This window comes from Sparus aurata, chromosome 18 (assembly GCF_900880675.1).
Source record: "Sparus aurata chromosome 18, fSpaAur1.1, whole genome shotgun sequence".
Lineage (NCBI taxonomy): Eukaryota > Metazoa > Chordata > Actinopteri > Spariformes > Sparidae > Sparus > Sparus aurata.
Genome location: NC_044204.1, coordinates 8,416,161 through 8,440,844, shown reverse-complemented (window position 1 = coordinate 8,440,844; position 24,684 = coordinate 8,416,161). Strand labels below are relative to the sequence as shown.

Sequence of the window (24,684 nt, the reverse complement as noted above, 5' to 3'; positions counted from 1 at the left end):
TAATCACGGCACAACACAAATGCTTGTGGTCAAGCTCTCCATAATACTAATATTGCACATGAATGTCACAGTCGAGCTGGTGATCCTTATCAAAGTTACCGGTTTAATGTCATTACTAATTTTAAATTGCTGCACTAGACCACGCTAAAAGTAATGTTTTTGAATTAACGTTAGCGGGTTAATATTACAGCGGAGTCATAATTTTCAAGTTATTTCTGGTTATATTACAACAGCCACAATTTCTAGCTTAGATTTATCTACTTGGGTCAACCTTTTAGGATCGTTTAGGATAGAAATACATACATTTACGTTGCATGTCATTTACCAAACGGGCAGGTAAATAAGTTCCCAGCCTGGTATCAATGAAGTAATTCTACTTAAGTAACCCCCTCTGAACCCCCTCCATCTTGCTAACGTTACCTTGTTTGGTTCAGTTTCCACAGCAACGGGCTAGCCTCGTTCTGTCTGCCCAATAATATTTAATACTGTGGATAAAATATATAGCTTACTTGCTTAGTTCATCGCCCCGGGTAATAATATAACTATGTGCAGCAATTGTATACGTGTGTTACATTAACTAAATAAAATATAAGGACACTTACAGTCTGGATACGATCGCCATTTTTCGTTTTGGAGACATCTCTTGTGTATTTCCTTGTTCTGTTCTTGCTTTTGGCGGGTCTCATTCTACATCTCGCGTGGTTCAACGTGATTTACACAACTACACGTTACGCCCACACTACACGTTACGCCCACTACAGGTTACGCCCCTCTCTTGCAGGCTGCAGACAGACCCCTCTCCAACCTGGCCGCTCTTTAGCCAGAGGGCAGGAGCGGACCACGTGTCCCTCGTCCTTTTAGATGTTGCGAACACAATGTAGCTGAAGTTGTCAACTTTGAAACTGAAAGTCAGGTTTAGATCCGCCGTGTTGTCTTTCGGGATCACGAAGACCTGCAGTGGTGGACAGTAACGGAGTAAATTTACTTGAGTACTGTACTTAAGTACATATCCAGAGGATTTGTACTTTACTTGAGTATTAGATTTCTTTGGTACTTATTACTCTTACTTGAATACGTTTTCAAGACAAATATTTTTACTTTTACTCGAGTTAATTTCTAGGAAGGCTGAAAAGTACTCGTTACTTTCAGGTCTGCTCTTTTTTTTTTTTCTAAAATACTATTGGACACAAGCTGTGTTTGTCAAAGAAGGAAACCTATCACAGTGCACGCTCTCCACTGGGATCTACGTAAAAGCGGAAATACGTCATCCCTCCCCATAAGGATACCACCAAAGTAGCCACGCTCTCGACTGTGTGTGTCAACACAAAACTGCGACAATGGCTGCATCAGATGTAGTTTTTTGTAAAGCAGTGATTCTCAACCAGTGGTCTGGGGACAACATTGGTCTTCGAGGGGGTTCCAGTTCCCAACTTAGCTAAATGATAGAGAGTTAGTTGGACGGTGCAGGTTCATTTGGTTAATAATTGTTAATAAACATCTGCATCTGCAACATCTGCTGTCCTCCTGTGATCCCATTCATTGTATTTGTTTTTATAGGTGTTTCTGCAGGCTTTATATAAAATTGTGGTTCTAAAAGCAAGCACATCAGTGCAGGTGGTTTCAAAGAGTTAATTCTCAGAAACAAGAGTTAAAAGGTCCTTACATTCATTTAGAAAAAAATATAGTAATTCATTGATGTGAAAAATCAGAAATTTACTCTTACTCTTACTTTTATTTAAAGTAAATTTAAAAGCATGTACTTTTGGATACTTAAGTACCTTTAAAAGCAAGTACTTTTTTACTCTTACTCGAGTAACATGTCGACTGAGCTACTTTTAAATTTTGACCAGTAGTATTTGTACTCTTACTCAAGTACTGGGGTCGAGTACTCTGTCCATCTCTGAAGACCTGTCTTCTGTGACACACCACATGTTTTAGTTCTGGTGATTTACATCCCAGAAGCACCATTTTAATGGGAGACGACAGCCGCCCATAGTGAAAGAGCTCTTTGGCCAACTCCTCGTCTTTTAATGCATGAAGGTGTGTTAGAAATCATGATTTTCTCTGCTGGATTCACCAGCGGGAGAACAGGTGTAAACAAATCATTCACCACGACACCATTCTCCACTTTACTAAGGTCATCCAAAAAGATGACAATAGCTCTGTTCATCCGAGGGGCAGATTTGATACTGTCAGACCCCACAACCTCTCCCCGCATGTCGGCGTGTCAGCTTCTCCAGCTCCACCTGACTGCTGACAGCGAGCATGATGCCGACTGTCAACAGCAACCGAACCAAACAAACTACAACAAAGTCAACACAAACAAAAGACACTTAACACATAGAATATAGCAAAGTTTGAAACTCTCTCAAGCTCATGCATGCGCACAGAGAGAGAGAGAGAGAGAGAGAGAGAGAGAGAGAGAGAGAGAGAGAGAGAGAGAGAGAGAGAGAGAGAGAGAGAGAGAGAGAGAGAGAGAGAGAGAGAGAGACTTAGAACTGCGTTACGAGTGCGCGATCCGTGCAGGTCAGTAGTCCCGTTACACAAAGTGCAGTAGGAACAGCTTCAAGGTTTCAGGGTTGGGTTTTGTTGTCATGACTGTAGATTCTTGTTCGTTGTGTTCTTGTGTCTGGTTTTGTCTTGTCTTCTTTCTTGTATTGATTTCCGTGTCTTTGTATCTTGTCTTGTGTCTTGTTTTTCTCATGCCCTCATGTGTCCTTCATGTTCTCATGTGCTCCTCCCCTTCGTTATCTCACCTGTCGGTCCACCTCACCTGTTCCTCGTCTTGTCATCAGTGTCTGTGTATTTAGTCTCTGTGTTCCCCTCACCCCTTGTCTGGTCATTGTTCTTGTCAGCTTCTGTCTTCGTCCATGCTCCCATTCATGTGCCTGCTCCTGTCTGTTCCCTGTTCTTTGTTCCCCCACGGTATGTGTTTTTGGATTTGAGTCTTGCATTTTGCCTTTTAATTTGAACTTTGCTTTTTGATTTGTACTTTGTCTTCCTGTTTTTTGTTGCTACTTTGCCTTGCTTTCATTTGCAACTTTGCCTCTTGCCTCCGTTTTGTCTGCTTCTGTTTTTCGTGTTCAGCTTTACAATAAAGCTCGCTTTTTGTTTCCCCTCGCCTTGCCTCTCGTGTATAACTGCATTTGGGTCCACCTTCCCCTTCCTTAGTCTTCCCTTTAACCCCCCGCCTGACATTTGTATAGAAAATATTATCAAATGTTATATGATATTATCAAATCTACAGAAAAAGCAATGCCATGCAGGTCAAACTTAAACACTTTATGGTCTGTTAACCTTTGACCCCCTCACGGTTGGAAGCCAACCCCTGGACCTTCACTCACACAATGATAATCAATTAGTCATGATTGAATCTAAACTAAGTAGATAAGAATGTCTTGCCCTCCAGATACCTCAATACTAACCATTGTAGATACATTCTCCAACTGACATCTGGGTATTTTTTTTGGTTTTTGTAATCTGATTCATTTAATTTAACATATTCACCACGTTTTCTTCAGAACAGTCAAAAACACCTGTCGATGGAGGGAAGAGACCACAAAAGAAACAAAGAAGAAAACAATGCATTGATGGGAAGTCTCATAGAAAATAAAATAAATACTACTTTACCCCTGAGACTTTTTATCTTTCACCTTAAGCGAGCAGTTGTTTAGGTAATAGCAGCTATAATTATGTAATAGCTAATAATTAGGGATAATAGTCAGTAGTTCTTGGGAATGTAACTTGTGTTTTGAGTGATGGTGGCTGTGAGTACTTTTAAATGGCAGGCAAGTGTTACAGTATGACGACACAAAGAGCAAAAGTTGTCATTCTCAAGTGTGACGAGCTGAAGGTGTGCTCGTGGTTTTGGAGTTTATCGATAACTTAACATTTTACATGACGGGAACGAGGCGCAGCGGCACCTGCAGACGCAGGAGGAGGCTTAGTCGATGAAACAATGCGCGCTGCTTCTCTTGGTGCTTACGTTATGAACACAGCTCAGAGGCAGAGACTCCGCTTCCAGCTTCTACAGTGCTTCTGTCGCTGGCTCTCTAAAGTCTAATGTTCGCCACACCAATTCAAAAGGCACTTTAAGCCTTCGCCAGACTGAAACCAGTCCGAGGAATTTAGATCCTGCAAAAAAATTGGTGTGGTAGTTATGCAAGCTCCAAGCACTGGATTGAACCTGAGGAGCAATTCGGAGCAAATAACGTACCTTCACAAGTTACTTTTTAATATTAAGAGGTTGTTACACAGAGAAGATATGACCATATTTTATCAGTGCAATGAAACGTATACCAATCTGGCATTGGGATTTACTAGAAGGCTAACTTGAAGTCAGTTTGACATACAGTATATAAGGCTTGAGATAAGAATGCACCTGGAGGATGATAACAGTATGGCTGTTGCTGTGGAAACACAAACTGCTCATTATGATAACAATGAGAGGGCTCAAAAAATTAAAAAAGAAAAGAAAAAAGCTCTAAACAAGACCTCTCACAGTCACAGAACAAGTCTGAATTCAATGTGAGGAGACAAATTACCCTCTGGCAAACTGAGACACAGTCAAAGCTAGCAAACACATTTAAGACACTCTGTATTTACAAAAATAGAGCCAAGTGATACAGTGCTCTGTGAGCATGCAGGTCAATTAGCATCACTTGCGCAAATCGTGGACAGATGTAGCACCTTATTCACCCGCGACACTGATGACCGTATGAATTGCCAGGCATCATGTCGTCTTCAAGCAGTTTCTGCCCAGACCTCATGCTTACTGGTGAGGACCAGAAATGCTATCCAAAGACAAGGTGAACAGCTGGTGTGATGATAATTACCTGAACCTTAAAGGGCATTTTCACAGTGTTGTGCGGATGTCAGTCAGTGTTAATAAATATAGTCATTTTACAATTTGAATGGATCTAAATGCAAATAAATGTAAACTGCTAGGTGTAGTCAATTGTAGCAGTTAATTCCACAGTGCGTGCTACACTAACCAATAAAGCTGACTCCTCTGGCTGGCTGAGCTGGGCCTGCAGTGCCTAAATGTAACAGGATGCATTGTGTGCGACTGGGTCAACATGAGTGGCAACTTATAAGCGTTACATAGCCATGTATTGATAGATTGTCATATTTGAACAGGCACAGTGAAAGAAATCGGAAATCAAACTGAACAAAATATTGTCCAATGAGTTTTGAACAACACATTTTTGAGGCGGAGACCTTAGATTTCTTGGTCAAGGAATTGACTGCTTCAGTTGACTTCACTTACCGTCAACACAACTAGACATGCACACAATGTGTTACGAAATGTTGCATATAAATGACCAAAGGGCTACAAATATTTATGGATTTCTCAAAAAGGCACAGTTTATGTTGTATTTCTTATGTGATTATTGATCTTTCAGGTGAGTAAGAAGCAAAAAAGAATGTTTTTGTTTTTTAATCAGGGTGCAGTGGTTTTGTTTTTTTTTTTTGCTGCTGTACAGTGTGCTGGTTTAACAGCATTACTGCCAATGCAAGGGTGAGGATTCACAAGTTTATCAAAAAGATTGCTCCATAATTGGTTGGACTCTCATGAGAGAAGGACTATAAACCTCCCTTCAGTTAGAAGGTCATCCTCTGCTTGTGGTTATAGGGAGTCTGAGATGTGTGTTGAGTGACTTGTTCAAACAGAGTCCTTTGTACTTCATGTAGGTGGATATAAATTGTTTTCAACATAATTACAAAGTCTCATTTTAGGCATATTCTGTTTGCCTTTGTTTGCCTCAATGGTTTTATTTGATCTTTTTTTGCCCATATTATTGGAAACCCATTATATGACTACCTTGAAGTCATAAAATTCACTTTTTATATCAACCCATTGTAGACAGACAGAAAGTCATCAGCAGTACAGAAACAGAACAGTGGTAATGACAGTCTCAAGGTTTGAGACACTTTCACGCATCGACATGTGCAAATAGTGATTTTGAAACTAAATGTGGGTGCAAAAAAAAAAAAATGTTTGTAGCCACCTTAATTACCTCAAATGTGAATATAAAGAATCTAGCATGAACAAGAAATTTGGTTAAATGTTGTGCTTTATCCAAATCTGACTAGATTGAGCCTAACAATACAGAAATACAGTCACGGCCATGACTTGAGTCCTTTCAGAATAATTGGGATGTTTGTGAATTTACCAACAAACAGTTTTTACGGTTCTCTTCAATCCCCTGTACATTTAGTAGAGGTGGTTGAAGAAAAACAAGATGTTTTTGTTGTTGTTTTTTGGAGAGGTGCTCTTCAATTGTGAGAATGTACAAACCTGCCAAAGAGGTGGTGAGGGAAAAAGCGAAGGAGTTGAAGAAAGGTGATAAGAAGAGAACACTGGTTCATATGAAACAGGCTGACGGACAGGTGGCTTCTGTTGTTTTGACAATGTGACGTCGAGTTCAGTAATATGACCCCCTGTAGCCACAACTCTCTGATCCCCCATCTGTCTTAGCTCATCCTTAAAAATGCCTTACTAAGGCAAAATGACATTTGAGCACATGCCTCTTTATTGAAAAAAAATATCCTTGCTTTTACTGAACAATGATACATGATTATATTCAACTTGATGTGCGAGAGGCAGAAATGTCCCTGAACCATCTGGCTTCTGGGTTGACCTACTCTCACACACCCATGGAAAATGGAATATGGATGTCAAAGTAAAAAAAAAAAAAATTACAAGAAGAAGATTTGAGGGGTTTTGTGAGATTCCAGTGATTTCCGGGTCTCATTCTTACCGTCCCTTTTTGTTGCGTCTATTACAGTTCTATGGTGTCTTTTCTCACAGCCCTCTCTCTGCCATGCGTGTTTAAATCTACATTACGTGCTTACCTCAGCTGAAAGGAGGGATTTTTCAGCTCGTTCTTTTATTTTGAAGCTTTTGTTTGTTAAATCTAATCAATCTCAGTCTTAGTTCTTAGATTGTTGGCCAATGGAATGGATTGAGGACGCAGGGTGGAATAAAAATCCAACAACATTTTTGGGGGTTTATTTTAAATCAAGTAGGTTGAGACAGATTTCGTACAGTGAACTTTAAATCTGGAACACCAAGATATTTACACAGAGCATGCACGCCTAGTTACCATAATTGTACTATGCATGTGTAAAGAAATACGTTGTTTCTGAATGACCAGTACCTTTTAACCGCAACCTGCGCAAGGTGACCTTTTCCTTAAAACATGGCCTGTTGGAGGCTTTATAAAAGAGGTCAGCGTGACAGAAAGGCTACGAAGATTTGAAGACTCAACCGACAGAATGCGCATGATAAGAGGTAATGTGTCACGCATCACGACAGAAACAGCACTGACGGATATAAAGTTATCAAGCTGAGCACTGATTTTGGTTCATGTCGCTCTGAAGAAGGTAGATTAAGAAAATTAAGATCTAGGATATTCACGTTTTGATCATGTTTGCTTGCACATTGTGACATTTGTTGTGTGTGTGTGTGTGCGTGTGTGTTGGGTTGTCCTCAGCAATAAAGCAGGGTCAATGGGCTGTACTGCTCTGGCCCTATCTGCTCACTGCGAGCATCCCACTGGACTGCAGGGACGAGCAGGGCGGCCTCTCCCACTGTCCCTCTATCTCCCAGGAGAAACTTCTAGACCGAGTCATCCAGCATGCTGAGCTCATCTACCGTGTCTCTGAAGAATCGTGCTCTTTGTTTGTGAGTAACACCGACCATTACCCCTATGTGAATCTTTGCACTTGTGCACCGTGTGGGAAAGCAAATGTGACTCAGCCATTCAGCAGACCCGTCCTATCCACGGGCTCCTGCAGAATAACACGAAGAAGAACCTGAATCGCTCGTCACGCTGAGTAGCGGATGACAGTGGGTAGGTTTTCATTGGGGAGAACTGGGAAGAAGATCTGTTACCTACATGGGACATGTTCCTTACAGTATCTGCTCAAGTCGGGCATGATTTATAAAATTGTTTCTATGAAACGTGAAATCAGCATTTTGAGCAGCGGTGCTGTGGAAGTGCTGCCTAATGCGAAGGCTGCAGTGACAGCAAAGTGGAGTTTTTGCATTCGAGAAGTTGTATTATATGACTTTTTATAAAGAACTAAAAAGAAAAAACTCATGTAAGGAAATGGAGTCATACATAAAAATGTCTATTGTTTTCTTACAAGTAGGTGCTAAAGACTCAGTGTTGGGAAGATTACTTTGGAAATGTAATTGGTTACAATTACAAGTTACCCTGTTGAAAATGTAATAGTAGTGTAACTATTTCAATTACTTTCTCAAAGTAATGTAACTAATTACATTTGATTACATTTTGATTACTTTTCTTAATTTAGAATTTTCACATTTTAAGACCTATAGTGTGATAAACCTTTCAGTTCAAAGGTTGAACCATATATTATGAGTCTGACCTTTGGCCTGTACTGTGAAGGAGGATCACTTCCTCACTAAATGGAGCGACAACGGGCTGATTTCAGCCAAGAGGAGCAGGTTGTTTTAATGGAGAGAGTATGAGCGATATAAAAAGCCTGATCACAGCCTGAAACAACAGTGTTGCTGCAAATATGACAAGAGGAGGCTGATTTTAATTTCTGACAGCTCTACATTGAGCTGCTTTTAAATATGAAGCTTTAGAGCAACAACAACTGTTGTTTTAAACTGTGTTTTATATTGTTTTCATATATTTCACTGATCGCAATTATAAAATGCCAGTGTGTGTTTTATTGAAAGCGAGGCTGGGTGTGCATATGAAAATAGGTTACAGTGGGTTTTTTAGGTGCTGTAGCTACAAGCAAATCTCATGTTGTCTCTGCGCAAAGACCTTTTTAAATGTGAGAAAACAGAGTAGACCTACTCAAGATTTACTGCGTTTGGGCAACACATAGCAGGCGAAACTATTCATTTATTCATGGCCACATTAAGTTAAATTATCTGTCCTGCTGCGAGTGCACAACTTCTTTCAGTGGTGACTGACTGTATATAAAGTAAATAGGCTACAGCCTAATAAATGACCTCCTGACGCGAGTCGGATCATCAGCTGAGCAGCGTATCCCCTCAGCTGAACATCTGTAGGCGGAGACGCTCAGAGAGAAAGTAAACAGCAGCGGGTCAGCGCGATCTCTCCCTCCGTACAAATGTTCTGATCCAGCTCCACTGGACTTTCAAAGGAAAGGTGACGCCAGCTGTAAATGAGTTAAATAGTGAAACAGCGGCGCTTTTAGAGCCGATTTTATGATTAAACTCTGAACAGAACCTGGTCGGGACCAGGTTATGAGCTAAGCATAAGTTACCATGGTGATCTAGCCGGGTTAACAGAGAGCCACCTTTGTATACAGGGAAGCCTGGCTTCTGTCTGTATGAAGTGTTTTCTGTGTTTCCAGCACAGGAACATCTTGTGCGCCGCCGACACTGTTGCTGCTGAGTCTGACTGCCGCCGTGCGGTTTGTCGGTTGAGTCGAATGGCACATGACCAGAGAGAGCCAATCACAAGCGTCAGTTTTGGAAGGAGGATATTGATATGAAAAAAACTAAAAACAAACATGAATCCAGGAGGGGCGAAAAACTATTTCATAAATCCGAGCTTTTGCTGTGATTTTTCAAATGTAACTTAAGTTGTAATCATTGAAATTTCCAAAAGCAACTGTAATTTAATTACATATTTTCTCCCAGTAATGTAACGGATTATTATTACGTACATTTTGTAATTAAATTACGTAACGTCGTTACATGTAATTCGTTACTCCCCAACACTGTAAAGACTACATAAAATACATGTCTAACACTAAGAGTCAAAGTCAGGGGGGAGGCACAAATATCTGGAACCAACATGTACTCACTCCCCTTTCCACCCAGGTTCCATGGTCCTGGTCTTACTGAGCGCTACATTTCCCAAGCTATATTATGTTTTATCATTGAATCCAGCATGCAGTCTTGGAATGAGATCTAAAATGAGGGCAAACATGACTTTTTTTCTTATCCTTTCTGACAATATGCTGGACCAAAAGCACTGACACTTTCTCTTAGAAACTCTGCGTTATTTGGTTTGATTCTGACATGATCATCGCCAAACTGCCAGGCTCGAAGTAATCTTCTATCTCTCCTCCGAGTCAGAGATGTTTTATTGAAGAAGCAGGCCTACAGTGGAGTAATACGAATGTGATAATGATACACTGCAGCAGTGAGAGGACAGGTTTTGCTGCCTGTTGAATCCCCATCACTCCAGATCCAAAATGGGATGAGCATATCACTGAGAAGACGCTGCATGGGGTCCACAGATGAGAACATGATGGAGAACAAAATGTGTCTCTGCCGTGTCTCCAGTGGCCGAGATCGGTGAAGCCTTTGTCATTGTTTCCCTGACATGTCTTTTTTGTGTGTCTGCCACTGTGTTTTCTTGTGATTCTATACCTGGGAGGACCAAAGGTTTTTCAGATCAGTTAGAAAAAAGTAATTTCTTTTGAAAACCATTTAAAAAAAAAAAAGAAGAAGAAAGAAACCCCACAACATTTTAATAGATCAGATGGAAAGTAAACTAAAACAAAAACTTTGTTGATTCACAATCTAAGAGACTTTGGGATAAATGTGCCAGAACTTTATATTCTTGTTCATGTGTGTATTTTCTTTATTGTTTTGTTTGTGTGGATTGTAGGAGGAGATGTTCATCCCATTCCCACTGCAGCTTCAGAGGAACCAAGCTGGCTATCCCTGCATCACCAAAGCCTTACCCATCCCCAGCTCCAAAAGTGAAATCCAACAGATATCTGTGAGTACATGACCACTAATCACCACAGATTATTATTATTATTATTATTATTTTTTTGGATGATTTATTTCGTCAGGGCTTTGATTCTAATTCTGTAAGCATGGCAACGTGTGCGCATGTCAGTATTCACGTGTACACCTCTGCTTTTATGTGTCAGTGCATAGAGGCAGATTCCTTGTGTGTTTGCATCTCAGGGATAGATAGTTGTTCGTGTCTATTTGAGTCCATGTTGTCTTTTCATCTTGTGCATGTGGAAGTGTGTGTGTGTGTGTGTGTGTGTGTGTGTGTGTGCGCGCAGGCTTAATGCATGACTGTTTGCATGACTGTTTGCATGCACATGTCCGCTCACAAATGACTCTGAAGCTGCTAAGAGCCTGAGCTTTCTTTTTCAATAACGATCACTAAGTGTGCGAGTGAGCCTCCCTCTCTGTATAATGCTCGCCCTTGTCAGCCGCTGAATGATGGGCTGTTTGTGCTAATTACAATGAAAGGTCCTCAAATATCATAAATATCCTCGCCTGTAGAGCATTTTGAAACATTACCCTGTGCCTGCCGATGGTTTGAATGCCATCCAACAGGGCACAGCCTTTTAGGCTAGCGGTCAGCTTGATCAGCAGGGTGGAAACCAGATCGAGCCACTTAGGGAAAGGCCAATGAAGGGTGATTTGGCTGGCGTGAACTGTAATCTGGTTTATGGGAAGTTCTACAATAATCCTTCCTCAACTAACAGGGGCCAATATGGCATATGTTGATAATTTATCTCTTGCCCTTTCTGTTGAAGTGTTGCCGGCACTGCGATTTAATGGCCATTTGTATGGGGGTCATTTTGTACTTGCTTTAGAGTCACTTCTGCTTAGGGGAATTAAAGCAGGCTAAACTGCTTCACCCATGACATTTCAACCTATTTTATTTGTTGAATGCTTTGCAGCTGACGAGCCCTTGATCTTATGCTATATTCTTCAGTTCTTCAATCTTCACTGACTGTTTCTTTTCAATAGTATTGAAAGAATTCTTCTGAAGGAGGCAAATGGTTACTTTTCTTTACACATATAAACCGATTAGCCTTAACATTTATTTATTTATTTATATTATGTTCTGCTGGGAAACCGTTGACTCCCGGTATTCATGTGGTTGCAACTGGACATGCACAACCAACCCAAACTAAATTGCAGGCCAAGTACAGTGCACCCCATCGTCCCAGTCGGACAATGAGCCCAGCCACACCACGAAAACTGCCCAAGAAGGGCCCAAAGAATGCAATGATGACCTGAAGGCATCAAAATGGCCTCCAATTTCCCAAGCTTCCATCTGATCGAGCAACCACGAGATATGCCGAACAAGTCACATCCATTGAGGCCCAGCTGTGGATCACAGGACCTCCGGGGGTGTCCTGTGGTTTCCGGCACCAAGACGGTGGCAGCAAATCCTATAAGTCCTGCGGGATGCAGAGTGGGGCCTTCATGGATCAGACTTGTTCTGGCACATTCCACGGATGCTCTGGGTCTCTGGCAAACTGGAGGCCAGGTTGACACCTTTAGCTCCTTGTAACGTTCCTTGGGCAATTCTGGTTAGTTTCTGCAATGTCGCAGTGTGCATTGTCGTGATGGGGGGCTGGGAGGATCCAGTGGCATCCACATGAATACCAGGAGCCAAGGTTTCCCAGTTGTACATTGCTTTGTAATGACGATCATTAGTATTAACTTTTACCTGTAAGTCCTCTTCATGTTGTGGCTGATAAATGTAAACATTCCGCAGAAGACAAGAACGGAGTAAAGTCAGTAGTCATGTCATGTTTTCTAGAGTATTTTCTAAATCGCCCCTGTTTAAGAACACGTTTTTGATCAGATTTATTTCTTTATTATTCATTTCAATACTCAATTTGTTTGCACTGCAGGACAAATGGCTGCTTCATTCTGTGCTGATGCTGGTCCAGTCTTGGATCGAGCCTTTGGTCTACCTGCAGACCACACTGAACCGCTACGATGGAGTTCCTGACATGCTGCTCAACAAGACCAAGTGGGTGTCTGAGAAACTGATGAGTCTGGAGCAAGGTGTGGTGGTCCTCATCAAGAAGGTGGGTCCTGTAAATAAATGTGCTTAAGTATCAAAAGTAAATGTAGAATTACACATATATTTACACAAATGTCTAAGATGTATGTGATCTTTTTCTGTTTTTTGGTGATTCTGGGGTTTTTATTTGTTTTTAGATTAAATCAGTTTCAAATAAACTATATACTTTACTGGGGGGCTGATGCAGCAGCCAAACTGCAAAGTAACTACTAACTAAAGTTATCAATGTTATACATGTAATGGAGTAAAAGTATAGTATTTGCTTCCAAAATGTACTGGAGTGGAAGTATAAGGTAGTGCACAAATGGAAATAATCAAGTACTCAGTTCTAAATGTACTTGTTACGTTGTCGCTACAAATCTATTGATAGACAATACACAACTTACTGCTTCCTAATATTTCCATCATCTGTCCAAATATTGCTGTGCAGATGCTGGACGAGGAAATGATGACCACAACGTACAGCGAACAAGGCCTCTTCCAAGACGACGGGCAGCCCGAGATGCTGGAATACGTTATGAGAGACTACACCTTGCTCAGCTGCTTCAAGAAAGATGCCCACAAGATGGAGATTTTGCTCAAGCTTCTCAAGTGTCGACAAAATGACATGCACAGCTGTGCATAAAACATCGAGTGCGGCTTTTGAATACGTGTTGTTTGGCTTTAAATAAATTCCTGGTAGCCGTCCACTTACAGATATGACCATGCCTCAGGCGGTTCAGCCTCGCTCGCAAAGCAGTACATTCTTTATTGATTGTTTTGGAACACCTTCACACAGAAATAACTTTATATTTCCCTGCACAGTTGTTATTTTAACCTGGCAAAGGCAACAGAGGGCAAACTCCCAAAAGATTATTTGTGTGTCGAGCTGTCAAAAAAATCTACATATCCTGCCATTGATTTCCATTTCCTTTGTTCTTAACTGGAGTTTGTATTCCTCGCTGGCTCTTGCAGTGTTTTGATTATTCCCGCGACCCCAGTGAGACCCCTCTTTCAAATGGAGCCGGTTTCACTTCTGCATTATTGAAATGAAACACTTTCACTGGAGACGGGAGTCAAACAGAGACTCACTACTTAACTTTGATTGGTGAAGATGAGTGTGCGAGAGACGGCGAGCGGAACAAATGGCAGTTAAAATTAATTATGTGGCGTTTTTGGTTCCACCCAGGTTTGGATTTGTTGAGTGCTCATGAAAGAGTCGTGAATTTTGCAGTGGCTTAACTCGCCTAATTAAACCTGAATGTAATAACATGCGTTTATTATTTACTTTAAATGATACACAATTTGGATTTTTATGGCAAGATGATATGAATATGAAATGCATAATGCAAACTTTCCTTTTCTGTACTCTCCTGTGTAAGTAGAATAGGCCCAGTGTGCTGTGAAAATCTTTTTGTCATCAATCACGAATGATTTTAGCCGCTAATAAAGCATGTTGTAGAAAGACAAATGGTTTTGAGATCATCTTTCTTTTATTTAGACTGACTGACAGAGTGTATGCAAATCATACCTTTTTATTTGTCAAACTTCAGTTTCCATAGCTGCGGTAAAAAGACTGCATAGTAAAATATTTATCAAGTGCAATTTCCATCCTCAGTTTTGCCCTTTCCATCCCCAAACACAAGAGGGCAGTAGTGCGCTTTAATGACATATTTAGGCCGCAGCAAGAACTTAAAGGGTTTGTGTGTTTGCTCGGAGGTAGAATAGGGGGGATGAGCTGAGTATAATGACACATTCTGGATTTTCCTAATTCAACAATTTATTTAATGTGTAAGGTATTCTTTACAAATAAGATGGTCTGAACTTCAAAAGTGAAAATAATACGTTTTCCAAGTTCTAAACCTGTGTCACTGTATTGTTCTTGTTTCATATCAAGTATATGTCCAAAAAGACAATTTTTAAGTATTTTCTTTAGCAAAATCTTAGTTCCTTTGCTTTAAATGTAAAGTTTACCTTCTTTACTCTTTTAATTGTATGTCTAGTCAGTGGCTATTTGGCAGGGCAATATCTTAAGAGTGTGTGGATTTCAGCAGGCAAAACTTTTGTTCACATTTCAAGAGTGTGGAGGTTGAGGGTGTTCTCCTCATCCTGATCTAGATGAAATGTACTCTATAAATATGGAGGTGTGGAGAGACAGATGGAGATGCAGAGATTGAGGGCTGCATTCCTTTAATGACCACTACAATCCAACCACATCTGTAGGAGTAAAATCCATCTTGTAACTACACTCCACCAACATAGTGCGATTCACAATGATATACATCACATGACTGAAGGTAAAGATGCTCCAAATTCTAGCCCGTGCTCATCAGATAAACGGCTATGATGCTCAACAGTGCAAGCTGCATTTGTGGTAAGGCGTTGACAACTAATGGCAGTAATATTTTTACAGCTGCAACAGAGAAAGTTAGGTAAAGTACGGAAACAATTCCTGCAGAGCAATCTTCTTTTTTTAAATAATAATGTCCTTGTGTTACCAGAAATAGTCTCGCTCCAGAAATCAGTACTGAAATCATAAAATGTGAGTGGTTGCAGGAAGACAACGGTGGGAATTTGAGTCAGAGATGGAGAGAGGAGTTTGGAGTTTATCTAGATAACGGCCAGCAAGTAGCTCCTTGAAGTCATGGCTATCTATTCAACTGATTTGACAATCTACATGAGGCAACAACTGTGACTGCTCATCTCATTACATTTCAATGCAAGAGTTTTTCTGGTAACAGAACAGATCTTGGTAAACAAAAGGGTCTGTTTCCAAAAGGCACCGTTTCTTTTACATTGTTAGCCACAACATCAAGCCTGTCAGTGGCTAAAACAAGCACTTGTGGTGGACATAACTTTAACAGTTGCCCCACAGGATTATATTGAAGCCACTGCAGTCGTATGATGGCTGCCATTTGAGGTGATCCACTGGACCTTACCTTTAGTTCGTATGAATTCATTTATACACCAAAAGATGTAAAAATAGGGACTTAACCAAGCAGTTTTCTTGCCTGAACACAACACAAAGTGTACAAGGAGGCATCAATAAACCAGTTGCTAATACACTGCAAGGGTCATGCACTTCTGGGAACCAATTTATGTTGTTTTGGAAGTCATTGGCAATCGACTCAATCAATTGTTTAGGCATGAGGATATGACTCCAAACAGAACACACACATTATATTAAGTGTTAATGACTGTACAGATTGTTACCATATTCCTTACAGACTGATTTTCTTGTCTCATAGTCTGATCAGTCTCTTTATTCTTTTAAAGCGACAAAATTACAGACAGTACATTACAGTGGGGGAATACACAAGAACAGAAACATTGGCATCAAGGCTTGGCTCTATTCAGGCCAGCCAGTGTAGATTTTTTATTTGAGACTCACTTATAAAACATGTTTGCGGTCCCAGAGGATTGTTGAGTCCAACCTTGTAATTGTCAAACATAAAATGTAACATCGGTAAATCAGCTGTAGTGTCTACCTGCAGATAAACTCAACTCAATTAACTCAACAGGCTAGTGATGCTGTGGTGATTCTTGGTTTGGTGGCTTTCACATATCAACAGTTTTAAGGGTCAAAATTACAAAGAACACCCTCTTTCAGGACTGATAGGAATAGAAATGAAGACAGTGACAGGTCTGCTGCGACACACACTGTGTTGGGATCAGTTATCCCATGTTATGGCGGTTTCCATAACCTCTAGGATGAGTGTCTTTCCAGTCATCCCAGTTTCGGGCCTTCATCAGAGACTCCTCGTCATCACGTTCAGTCTTTAATTCTTTTTCTTCTTCTTCCCTCTCCTTTGCATCAGTGTCCTCCTCGACAGCAATCCTACTGGGTGTCCCATGGTCAGGCATGGCTCCAAGTGTTCTGCGCTGTTCATACCAGTCATCTACTGTCATGGTGGGAAGGCTGGGGTAGCCAGCCCCAAACACCTGAGCCTGTGGATGAAGCAAACACATTCTGTCACGCATGCTGTGCAACAGTGTTTGCACAGCACATTAAGGAAGCTAGTAGGGTGTGAATCTGTGGCAAATCTCATGATTGAATTTCGATTTTTGGATGTTTGATTGAATTCAGAATTTTCGATTCAAAACAGTTCTCGACTTTATGAAAAGAGAACAGGGCACTATTTTCAGTCTTTTCCTCTGGTATACTGCATGCTAAACCATTCACTGGTGCCCTTATTCATTTGAAATACAAAATAAGCACTATTATAAATTAAGATTAACAAGCTGTGGCCTTTTTATTGTAATAAATCAACAGCATAAATAAATAACTGAATTAATTTAAATGCATCTGTGGTAATGTCATCTTTTACTTCAATAGCTACATCGCTTTCAAGCCTCCTAAGAAGTCATGCCAGCCTGTGCTTTCCCTGTGAACTAGCCACCATCGGCTCTTGTTTTAGAATTTGTATGATCTCAGGGCATCAGTTAGAAGGTGGACGATATTGCTATTATCTTTATTGAACAAGTAGTTCATGTGAAGTTTATGAGCTATGTATCTAATAATTGTGGTTGATGCAAAGTGACACATGCCCTGTGAGGCACCCATTGCTCCTTATCTTGCCATCCTTTTATCAGTTTACACAGGAATGAGATACAGAGATGAAACCTAAAATGTGAGGCATGCAAATGTTTTGTTTTACACTGCCTGTAGCTGGCAGTGTACCTTGGCTTTACTGAGGTTAGGTATATTGTTTAGGGTACAATTTCTTCTGAGCAAGGGAGGAAACATTTCCCTCAATTTTCGAAACGCTATTTTTGTCCCCACCTCATGATTATCTAGCTGCTAGATTCCAAATGACAGATATACAAATGATTTTGAAGAAATCATTTAGCTGTGAATAACAACTGGCAAGAATACTGATGAAGAACCAAACATCCTAATGTATCCTAATGATACACGTCCCCACAAAAACCTTCTTGTCTTCCCTTTTTCCATCAGAAAAATTGTGCAAGGAGAGCGCAATGTGCACAGTAAGACTGTGCATCACAATCTTTGTCTTTTTGTTGCATCTTAACAAATTAAAATCCTACAGAGACTATTTCTGTCAAATGTAGCCACGTGTGCGTCTATATGCATGCAACACACATTCTCTAGCATTTGCCAACTTCGTGTCAAATACCCTGTTTATGCTATATTGCTACTTTTGCAATCACCAGCAGCATGTGTTGCTTGTTCTGTCATTAAATGACTTCATGCGGCTGGTTCAGTGCCACCTGGCCCCTACAATGTCCCCCACACACAGTCTCACCTGTACAGCGTCCTTGGTGAGGATGAAGGGTTTCATGGGAGGCCTTACTGGCTTAACTGGCTGATTGGCAGCACTCTGCTTCAGACCATCCATCCTCTTGAGGATCTCCACCTCCTGGGCAATGCTTTCTATTTCCTCCAGACTAACAGTGACCCATCTCCGGACATTCAGAAGGTAAAACTCTCTGCAGACTTCATCCTCGGCCTGTCCGCTGTCCACAGCTTTCCGTACATCTGACAATCTGGTTTCCAGCTGCTTCTTCTGACGGTACCGTTCGATTTTAGCTTGCCTTTGTGCTGCCATGGAAACCAGGTCCGGCTGAAAGAACAAGCACACATGAGCTTAACAAATCACCTGATTTATTTTTAAATTGTGCTGCGACACATTGTTTTTATCCATTTCTACAACATAAATTCATTGTGCATAATTTGTCAAAAGGCATTATGGGTGCATTGCTTCATTCGCCTCTCTTCTTACCCTGATGAGCCCATCAATCTGGAACAGAGTGAATCTGGACTCATCAGACCACATGACCTTTTTCCATTGCTCCAGAGTCCAATCTTTAAGCTCCCTAGCAAATTGAAGCATTTATTCCGATAAGCCTCTCTGATAAGTGGTTTTCTTAATGCTACACAGCTGTTTAGTCCCAATCCCTTGAGGTCTCTTCACACAATGCATGTGGAAGTGGTCTTACTTTCAAACATAACTGTGAATTCTACAGTTGATTTTAACCAATAAGTGATCTCTGATCACAATCATTCATAATTTTCTTCCGACCACATTTCTCGCTCGAGGATGATGGTTCACCACTATCCTTCCTGGTTTTCATAATGTGTTGGACAGTTAACTCAATTTAATGGTTTAGGCAATCTCCTTAGTTGTTTTCTTTACTTTATGCAGGCCAATAATTTGACCCTTCTGAAACAGAGTAACTTCAGTAAATAGAGGACCCTGTCTGGCCTTCACTGACGGGGAGGTAAGCTGTTTTCTTGGGAAAGTTCACTGAAGTCTTGGTCGAGGGAGCTGAATGTCCAAAATTGGTTGGATTCCACTAGCAACCCAACCCAGAGACATCGGTGAGCATGCCCAAATTGCCCCGCCTGACTCGTCACTTTCTGTGCTCACTCAAGCAACAAGAAATATGCTTTTAAATTTCACTCCACTTGCCACCACTCTGCAGACTGCAGTCCTGCACCATTTTAACCTCCGTCTTTTTGGAGTGATGGTTCCTCACACACTAGCTCCATTCACACAGCCCTTTCAGTGCGTAAATTGTAAGCAGATTCTCTGCTTCGTTGTCCGTGTGAACGTTTCAGATGTGGAAAGGGGGTTCAGTTTCGCTGAAGCTCTGATGCGCCTCCGAAAGGTAGTATCAGAGCCGCAGCAGAGGCAAGCTGGCGTCTGTGTGAATGAAATAGCCGGAGGCGTGGATCAGGGGTGTGTCGGTCTGATGGTGTTCACAGCTAAACAGATTCTTCACTCATTCAATAACAGAGAAATGTCCCACAGAGCAAAATTACAGGAACAAACAACAGTATTACTATTGTGTTGTTGTAGTTAGAGTCCCTGGAAACTTGTATTGAAAAAAAAAACAAAAAAAAACCCTGCGATGGTCCGCCGTCCCGATCGAGACTTCGGTGAACATTCCCCCAGAAAACAGCATCCCTCCTAGCAAGTGAGAACCAGACAGGCTCAGCTGTTTACTGATGGCGATTATGTAACTTTGAGTGAAAAACGGAACCTTGACACTTTCCAGACTTGCCTGCTGAAAAAAAAACACTCAGATCTCAGCGTCATGATGCGTACCGTCACGCCTCGTGCTGTATTAGTTGACACACTGGTGGCTTTACGCTGGAGCTGCTTGGTTCAGTGTGGACAAACAAAGGCGGCCAAATGGCGAGTCTCTGTGTGAAAGGGGCTGTCTCAAAATGGTAATGTTTTTGATCTGGGATGCACGATATGAATTATTTCCCACTGTTCTTGATTTTCGATTATTACCTAACCCTGATGCCGGATAACGATAAAATAACCAATAACAGAAACAATCATTTTTAAGCTTTTTCATGCACAAACATGTAAATATGCTTCACGTTCTATAGCTGTGATAAGATTGTATGTGCATGTGTTCTTCTTGGCCATTTCCCAACACCCAACAAAATCTCCCCCTCTCTCTCGGCCTAATGTTCGCAGGTGTGCGACACGCTTCTCACGTGTCATGCGTGACTGCTGCGTCACTTCATCTAGAGATTCTGAGTCTGCCTACTTCTACGAACACCCTCCTGGCAAAAATCGACCTGAAAACGACCTGTAGACAGTCATATGGACATCATGCCAGTATTTTACTACAGTCTTAATGTCTGTATGGGCAGAATATGTCGCAGACATGATGCAGAACATATAACATGGTATAATATAAAATGTCATGTTAACGTTGTTCACTGATAAAGAAGCGCGATCAAACACACGTGATTTTCCAGCAGGTCCTGGTGATGGAGGCGGGACTGAGCCCCGAGCTGCCTGTCATTTCTACTCGTATAATGTTGAGCTCGACCACTTACCGTGGCTGTGGAGAATCCATTTTCGGAGGCGCCGTCAGGACTTGTGTTTTCACTCGTCGAATTTGGCAGTTCAAACTGTGCTACATTATACTCTTTACATCTTTTCAGGAAATCCGTAAAGTAAGCCTGGGCCGACTGCACTATATCTAGCCTTTTCTCTCGGCTGGTCTGTTTCATGGTCAGAGCTCCTAACAAGGCGGGCAGCAGCAGGTACTTGAGGTCGGCCGTGGCTATCTCCTCCAGCTCCTCATTGCGACTGAACAGGTCGAGCTGAGTAACCATTCTAGACGCTTCCTCCAACATACCAATGCCGCGTTTAACTCTGACCTGGATACTGTTCGAACCAAGCGGTTCGTTTGTACTGTCTACCTCCTCAAATATCTTCCACCCATTATCCAGCAATTCAGATAATTTAGGGGGACCCGCTTCAGAGTCTGTGGGCTGTGTAACATCGTTGTTATTTTCGCATTCCGCCATCTTGACACATTTCCGGATTCTGTCTTCTTCGTCTTTTGTTTATTTTTTGTCCAGCCCGATGTTTCAGGGAAATGACTGCCCACTACAGGCCAAACAGTAAAACAACACTCTCTTTGACCTATACCTTAGGAAAATAAAAGTCAACTGTGTGTTATTGTTAAACGTTTTTGGACTGGTTATGATTGCACTGACTGCATTGATTTTTTTCCATTCTTGTTGCTGCAACATCCACTTAAAAATGTTTTAACCAAATTTTCATGTAGGATTTTAGCTCTGACTTTGCTGTCACAGACAAAAAGCCCTAGATCAGACCCAGATCGGCGAACATTCCTGTGAACAATGGTCAGTATGTGTGAACTGTTCATGGAGGTGATCAGGGGATCGGGGACAGCCTGCCGCCACGTCACCAACATCTACTGGGTATCAGCCCGGCTAATAATCTGACTGTTTCATCAGCAGGTCAGGCTATGCACAGTAATGCTGCTGCATTGCTCCTCAACACTTGGTACCTCGCTAACTAAGTAGCTTCTGAGGTCAGTTACTGTGATCATTTTATAGTCATTATGTTTTTCCAAATCCCAGCTGAGCAAAGCAGGCTGTTGTAAGCCCTGGAAGCCCATTGTTCTCTGGAGTTACTCCAGTCTACGCTAAACAATAACATTCCTTTACAAATGTGCAGCAGCTGTTCAGCAGGTATGTGGGGCCTTGACACGCCCTGCATTATTTTGAGATTTCAGTTTTAGTTTGACATTGACTGTACATAATTCATCTTCCTCGATAGGCCTGATTGTTTCATTTTTATTAATGATTTCAAACTACACCATATCATATGTCTGGTTATGTAGTATTCCATCAAAGAGTGCTGGTTGGTACAGTACACAGAGAGGAGAGCACTTTTTTCTTCCTTTATACTTTTCAGTGCAAATCAGGAAGTTTTGTTACTTGAATAAATTAGTAATAATTAAATAGACCTACCTTGTACCTTATTACATTCATATTGTCATACTTTTTATTTGATTTTTTTTTCTGAACTTCTTGGATGTTACTTTATTGTTTATAATTCTCCTTCATCTTAAACTAAACCAATAATCTAAAAATGCACTGTGACACTGGATGAAGACAGGGTTGTGTTTCTTTTGAACCGTGAAATAACTTGTCAACTGGTCTCGGCCTAAATGTTGTATTGTTTCCTTCATCTTTTTTATACTTTGGAACTAGTTTCAAAAAATAGCCAGATGATACAAAGTATATTGAAGGAGATTATAAAGATCATCTTGGGGTTGGGATAACTTTAAAACTGTGAGCTCCTGACCTCTCTGTCTGATGTCAATATGTTTTATTTGCCATAATCTATATATTCACAGTTACTAATGTTTCAACCATGTTCAGTCTTTCTACTGACATGTGAACGGTAAGAAAAATCTGTTTGAATGGAAAATTGTCAGCACACCCTCCTGAGGACCTTTACCTCTGTAATGAAGCTATTGTAACTTGGTCTGATTAGACAGAATTATTGAACAATAAAAGTATTATTAATACCTACTACTTACCTAACTTATTCGCTTATTGTAGATTAATGGAAATTTCTTGTTCAAAATGGTAGAATTACTTTTTTTCCCTTTTATAGTTTTTCTATTTCCTTGAAATTTAAGGAGACAAAATTTCGAGGAAATTGTTTCAGGAAATAAAATGTTTATGCCCGGCTCAGTCAGGAGCACAACAAAGAAGGGGGGTCCACATAGTAACTGCTTAAGTAAACAAATAATTTATTAACGATAACTCAACAGAAGCAAACTATAAAGTGTAACGTCAGCGGTGAAAGATGGGTGGTGGGTACAATGAAACTGTGGGTGCTAACCTAAACTATGTAACTCGAACCAAAGCTATCTACACATAATCACAACCCAAAGTAAACCTTAATGAGTGCCCACAAATGGTACCTGCACTCCAGGAGGGTGAGAGAGCGCCATCTTGGGATCACCTGGCTTATAAAGGCTCTAGAGGAATATGAGTACCACACTGCTCAAAAAAAATTAAGGGAACACTTAACACGTGACAGTTTAACACCAAGTCAGTTAATCTTCAGGAATGTCAAACTCTCCATTAAGGAAGCACAAGTGATTGTGAATCCGTTTCACCTGCTTTGGTGCAAATGAAAGTGACTAAAGGTGCAATGGAGAGACAGAGAGGGAATGGTTTTGCATGTGGTGGCCACAGACAGTTGCTCTCTCCTGATCTACTCCTGACTGATTCTTATCGAGTTTTGTGTTCTGTTAGTGTCCTTGTCACTACTGGTAACATGAGGTGGTACCTGCAGTCCAATCAGGTTGCACAGGTAGTCCAGCTCCTTCAGGATGGCACATCCATACATACATGCAGTCACAAGAAGGTTTGCTGTGTCTCCCAGCACAGTCTCAAGAGCGTTGAGGAGATACCAGGAGACAGGCGTTACATGAGGAGAGCTGGACGGGGCCGTAGAACGGCATCAACCCAGCAGCAGGTCCAGTATCTGCTCTTTTGTTCGAGGAGGAACAAGAGGAGCACTGCCAGAACACTACAAAATGACCTCCAGCAGGTGTGCATGTTTCTGATGCCTGACGTTCTCTAGTGGGACCTGTGTTCCCAGCCCAGCACACTGCTGCTCCACTGGCATCACAAAAGCGCAGCAGAATTGGCAGCTCTGCCACTGGCTCCTCGTTCTCTTCACAGATGAGAGCAGGCTCACACTTAGCTCATGGGACAAGCATGAAAGAGTCTGGAGACGTTGTGGTGAACGTTATGCTGCCTGTAACATCATCAGCATGACTGGTTTGGTGGTGGGTCAGTGATTGCCTGGGGAGGCATGTCTTTGGAGGGTCGCAAGACCACAATGCCATAGCCGACGGTACCCTGGCTGCTGTTAGGTACTGGGATGAAATCCTCAGAATGATTGTCAGACATTACACTGGTACAGTGGGCCATCGATTTTTCCTGGTGCAGGATAAGGCCTGGCCTCATGTGGCCAAAGTGTGAGAGTATTTCCTGGATAACAAAGGCACTCATGCCACTGACTGGCCCTCTCATTCCCCTGACATAAACCCAATTGAGCACCTATGGGACGCTATGCATCGGTGCATCCAACATCGCCAAGTGGACATTGTCTGGGCACATATCAGACGTGATCCAGGCATACTGGTACGCAGGGGCCATACATACTACTGAGTCACCTTATGAGTTGCCATGATAAAGTTCTTGCAAGTTGGATCAGCCTGTGATTTAAAATTTTTACTTTGATTTTCAGTGTGAAGGGGTTGAAGATTTGAATTGCCCATTGACTGCTGGTGCATCTGTTTGTTCTCAACAAATTATACAACATACTGTACATCAGTAAAGGTTTTCGACTTGAAGATTTCCTGATGTGTGACTGAAGTGTACATATAAGCAGTGACTAAAATACTGCTTTCCCAATTTTCCCTAAATACTGTTGATTCTGTGGAGCTGGTATTTCAAATCTGATGCCTGTAGTGTGCCACAGGAGCTGTAATGACGTGTTTCAAATAAGGTGTGTCAGTTATCACTTAGACTCCCTGTCATGATTTGAAC

The 24,684-nt window shown here is 41.4% G+C and overlaps 2 protein-coding genes across 2 annotated transcripts; one reads left to right on the top strand and one right to left on the bottom strand.

The window, feature by feature from the left end:
* Window positions 1-7,195: 7,195 nt before the first annotated feature.
* On the top strand, window positions 7,196-14,271 carry LOC115569039 (somatolactin-1-like). The gene is made up of 5 exons (XM_030396903.1): window positions 7,196-7,297; window positions 7,500-7,690; window positions 10,638-10,751; window positions 12,646-12,825; window positions 13,252-14,271. The coding sequence occupies exons 1-5, from the start codon at window positions 7,282-7,284 to the stop codon at window positions 13,444-13,446; spliced, it is 696 nt and encodes a 231-aa protein (XP_030252763.1). The 5' UTR covers window positions 7,196-7,281; the 3' UTR covers window positions 13,447-14,271.
* A 702-nt stretch (window positions 14,272-14,973) lies between these two features.
* Window positions 14,974-21,143, bottom strand: igbp1 (immunoglobulin (CD79A) binding protein 1). The gene is made up of 3 exons (XM_030396902.1): window positions 20,626-21,143; window positions 18,068-18,385; window positions 14,974-16,748 (listed from the first exon to the last, which is right to left on the bottom strand). Exons 1-3 carry the CDS (start codon window positions 21,100-21,102, stop codon window positions 16,476-16,478), a joined length of 1,068 nt encoding a protein of 355 aa, XP_030252762.1. The 5' UTR covers window positions 21,103-21,143; the 3' UTR covers window positions 14,974-16,475.
* Between the last annotated feature and the right edge of the window lie 3,541 nt (window positions 21,144-24,684).

Excerpts from the sequence above, each read along its gene's own strand:
- LOC115569039 (XM_030396903.1), top strand. Across the intron at positions 10,752-12,645 it reads GTGAAATCCAACAGATATCT|GACAAATGGCTGCTTCATTC; the intron begins GTGAGTACATGA and ends TTTGCACTGCAG. Across the intron at positions 12,826-13,251 it reads TGGTGGTCCTCATCAAGAAG|ATGCTGGACGAGGAAATGAT; the intron begins GTGGGTCCTGTA and ends ATTGCTGTGCAG.
- igbp1 (XM_030396902.1), bottom strand. The coding sequence starts at position 21,102 with ATGGCGGAATGCGAAAATAACAACGATGTTACACAGCCCACAGACTCT. Across the intron at positions 18,386-20,625 it reads ATGGATTCTCCACAGCCACG|CCGGACCTGGTTTCCATGGC; the intron begins GTAAGTGGTCGA and ends TTGTTCTTTCAG. Across the intron at positions 16,749-18,067 it reads TCACCAAGGACGCTGTACAG|GCTCAGGTGTTTGGGGCTGG; the intron begins GTGAGACTGTGT and ends CTTCATCCACAG.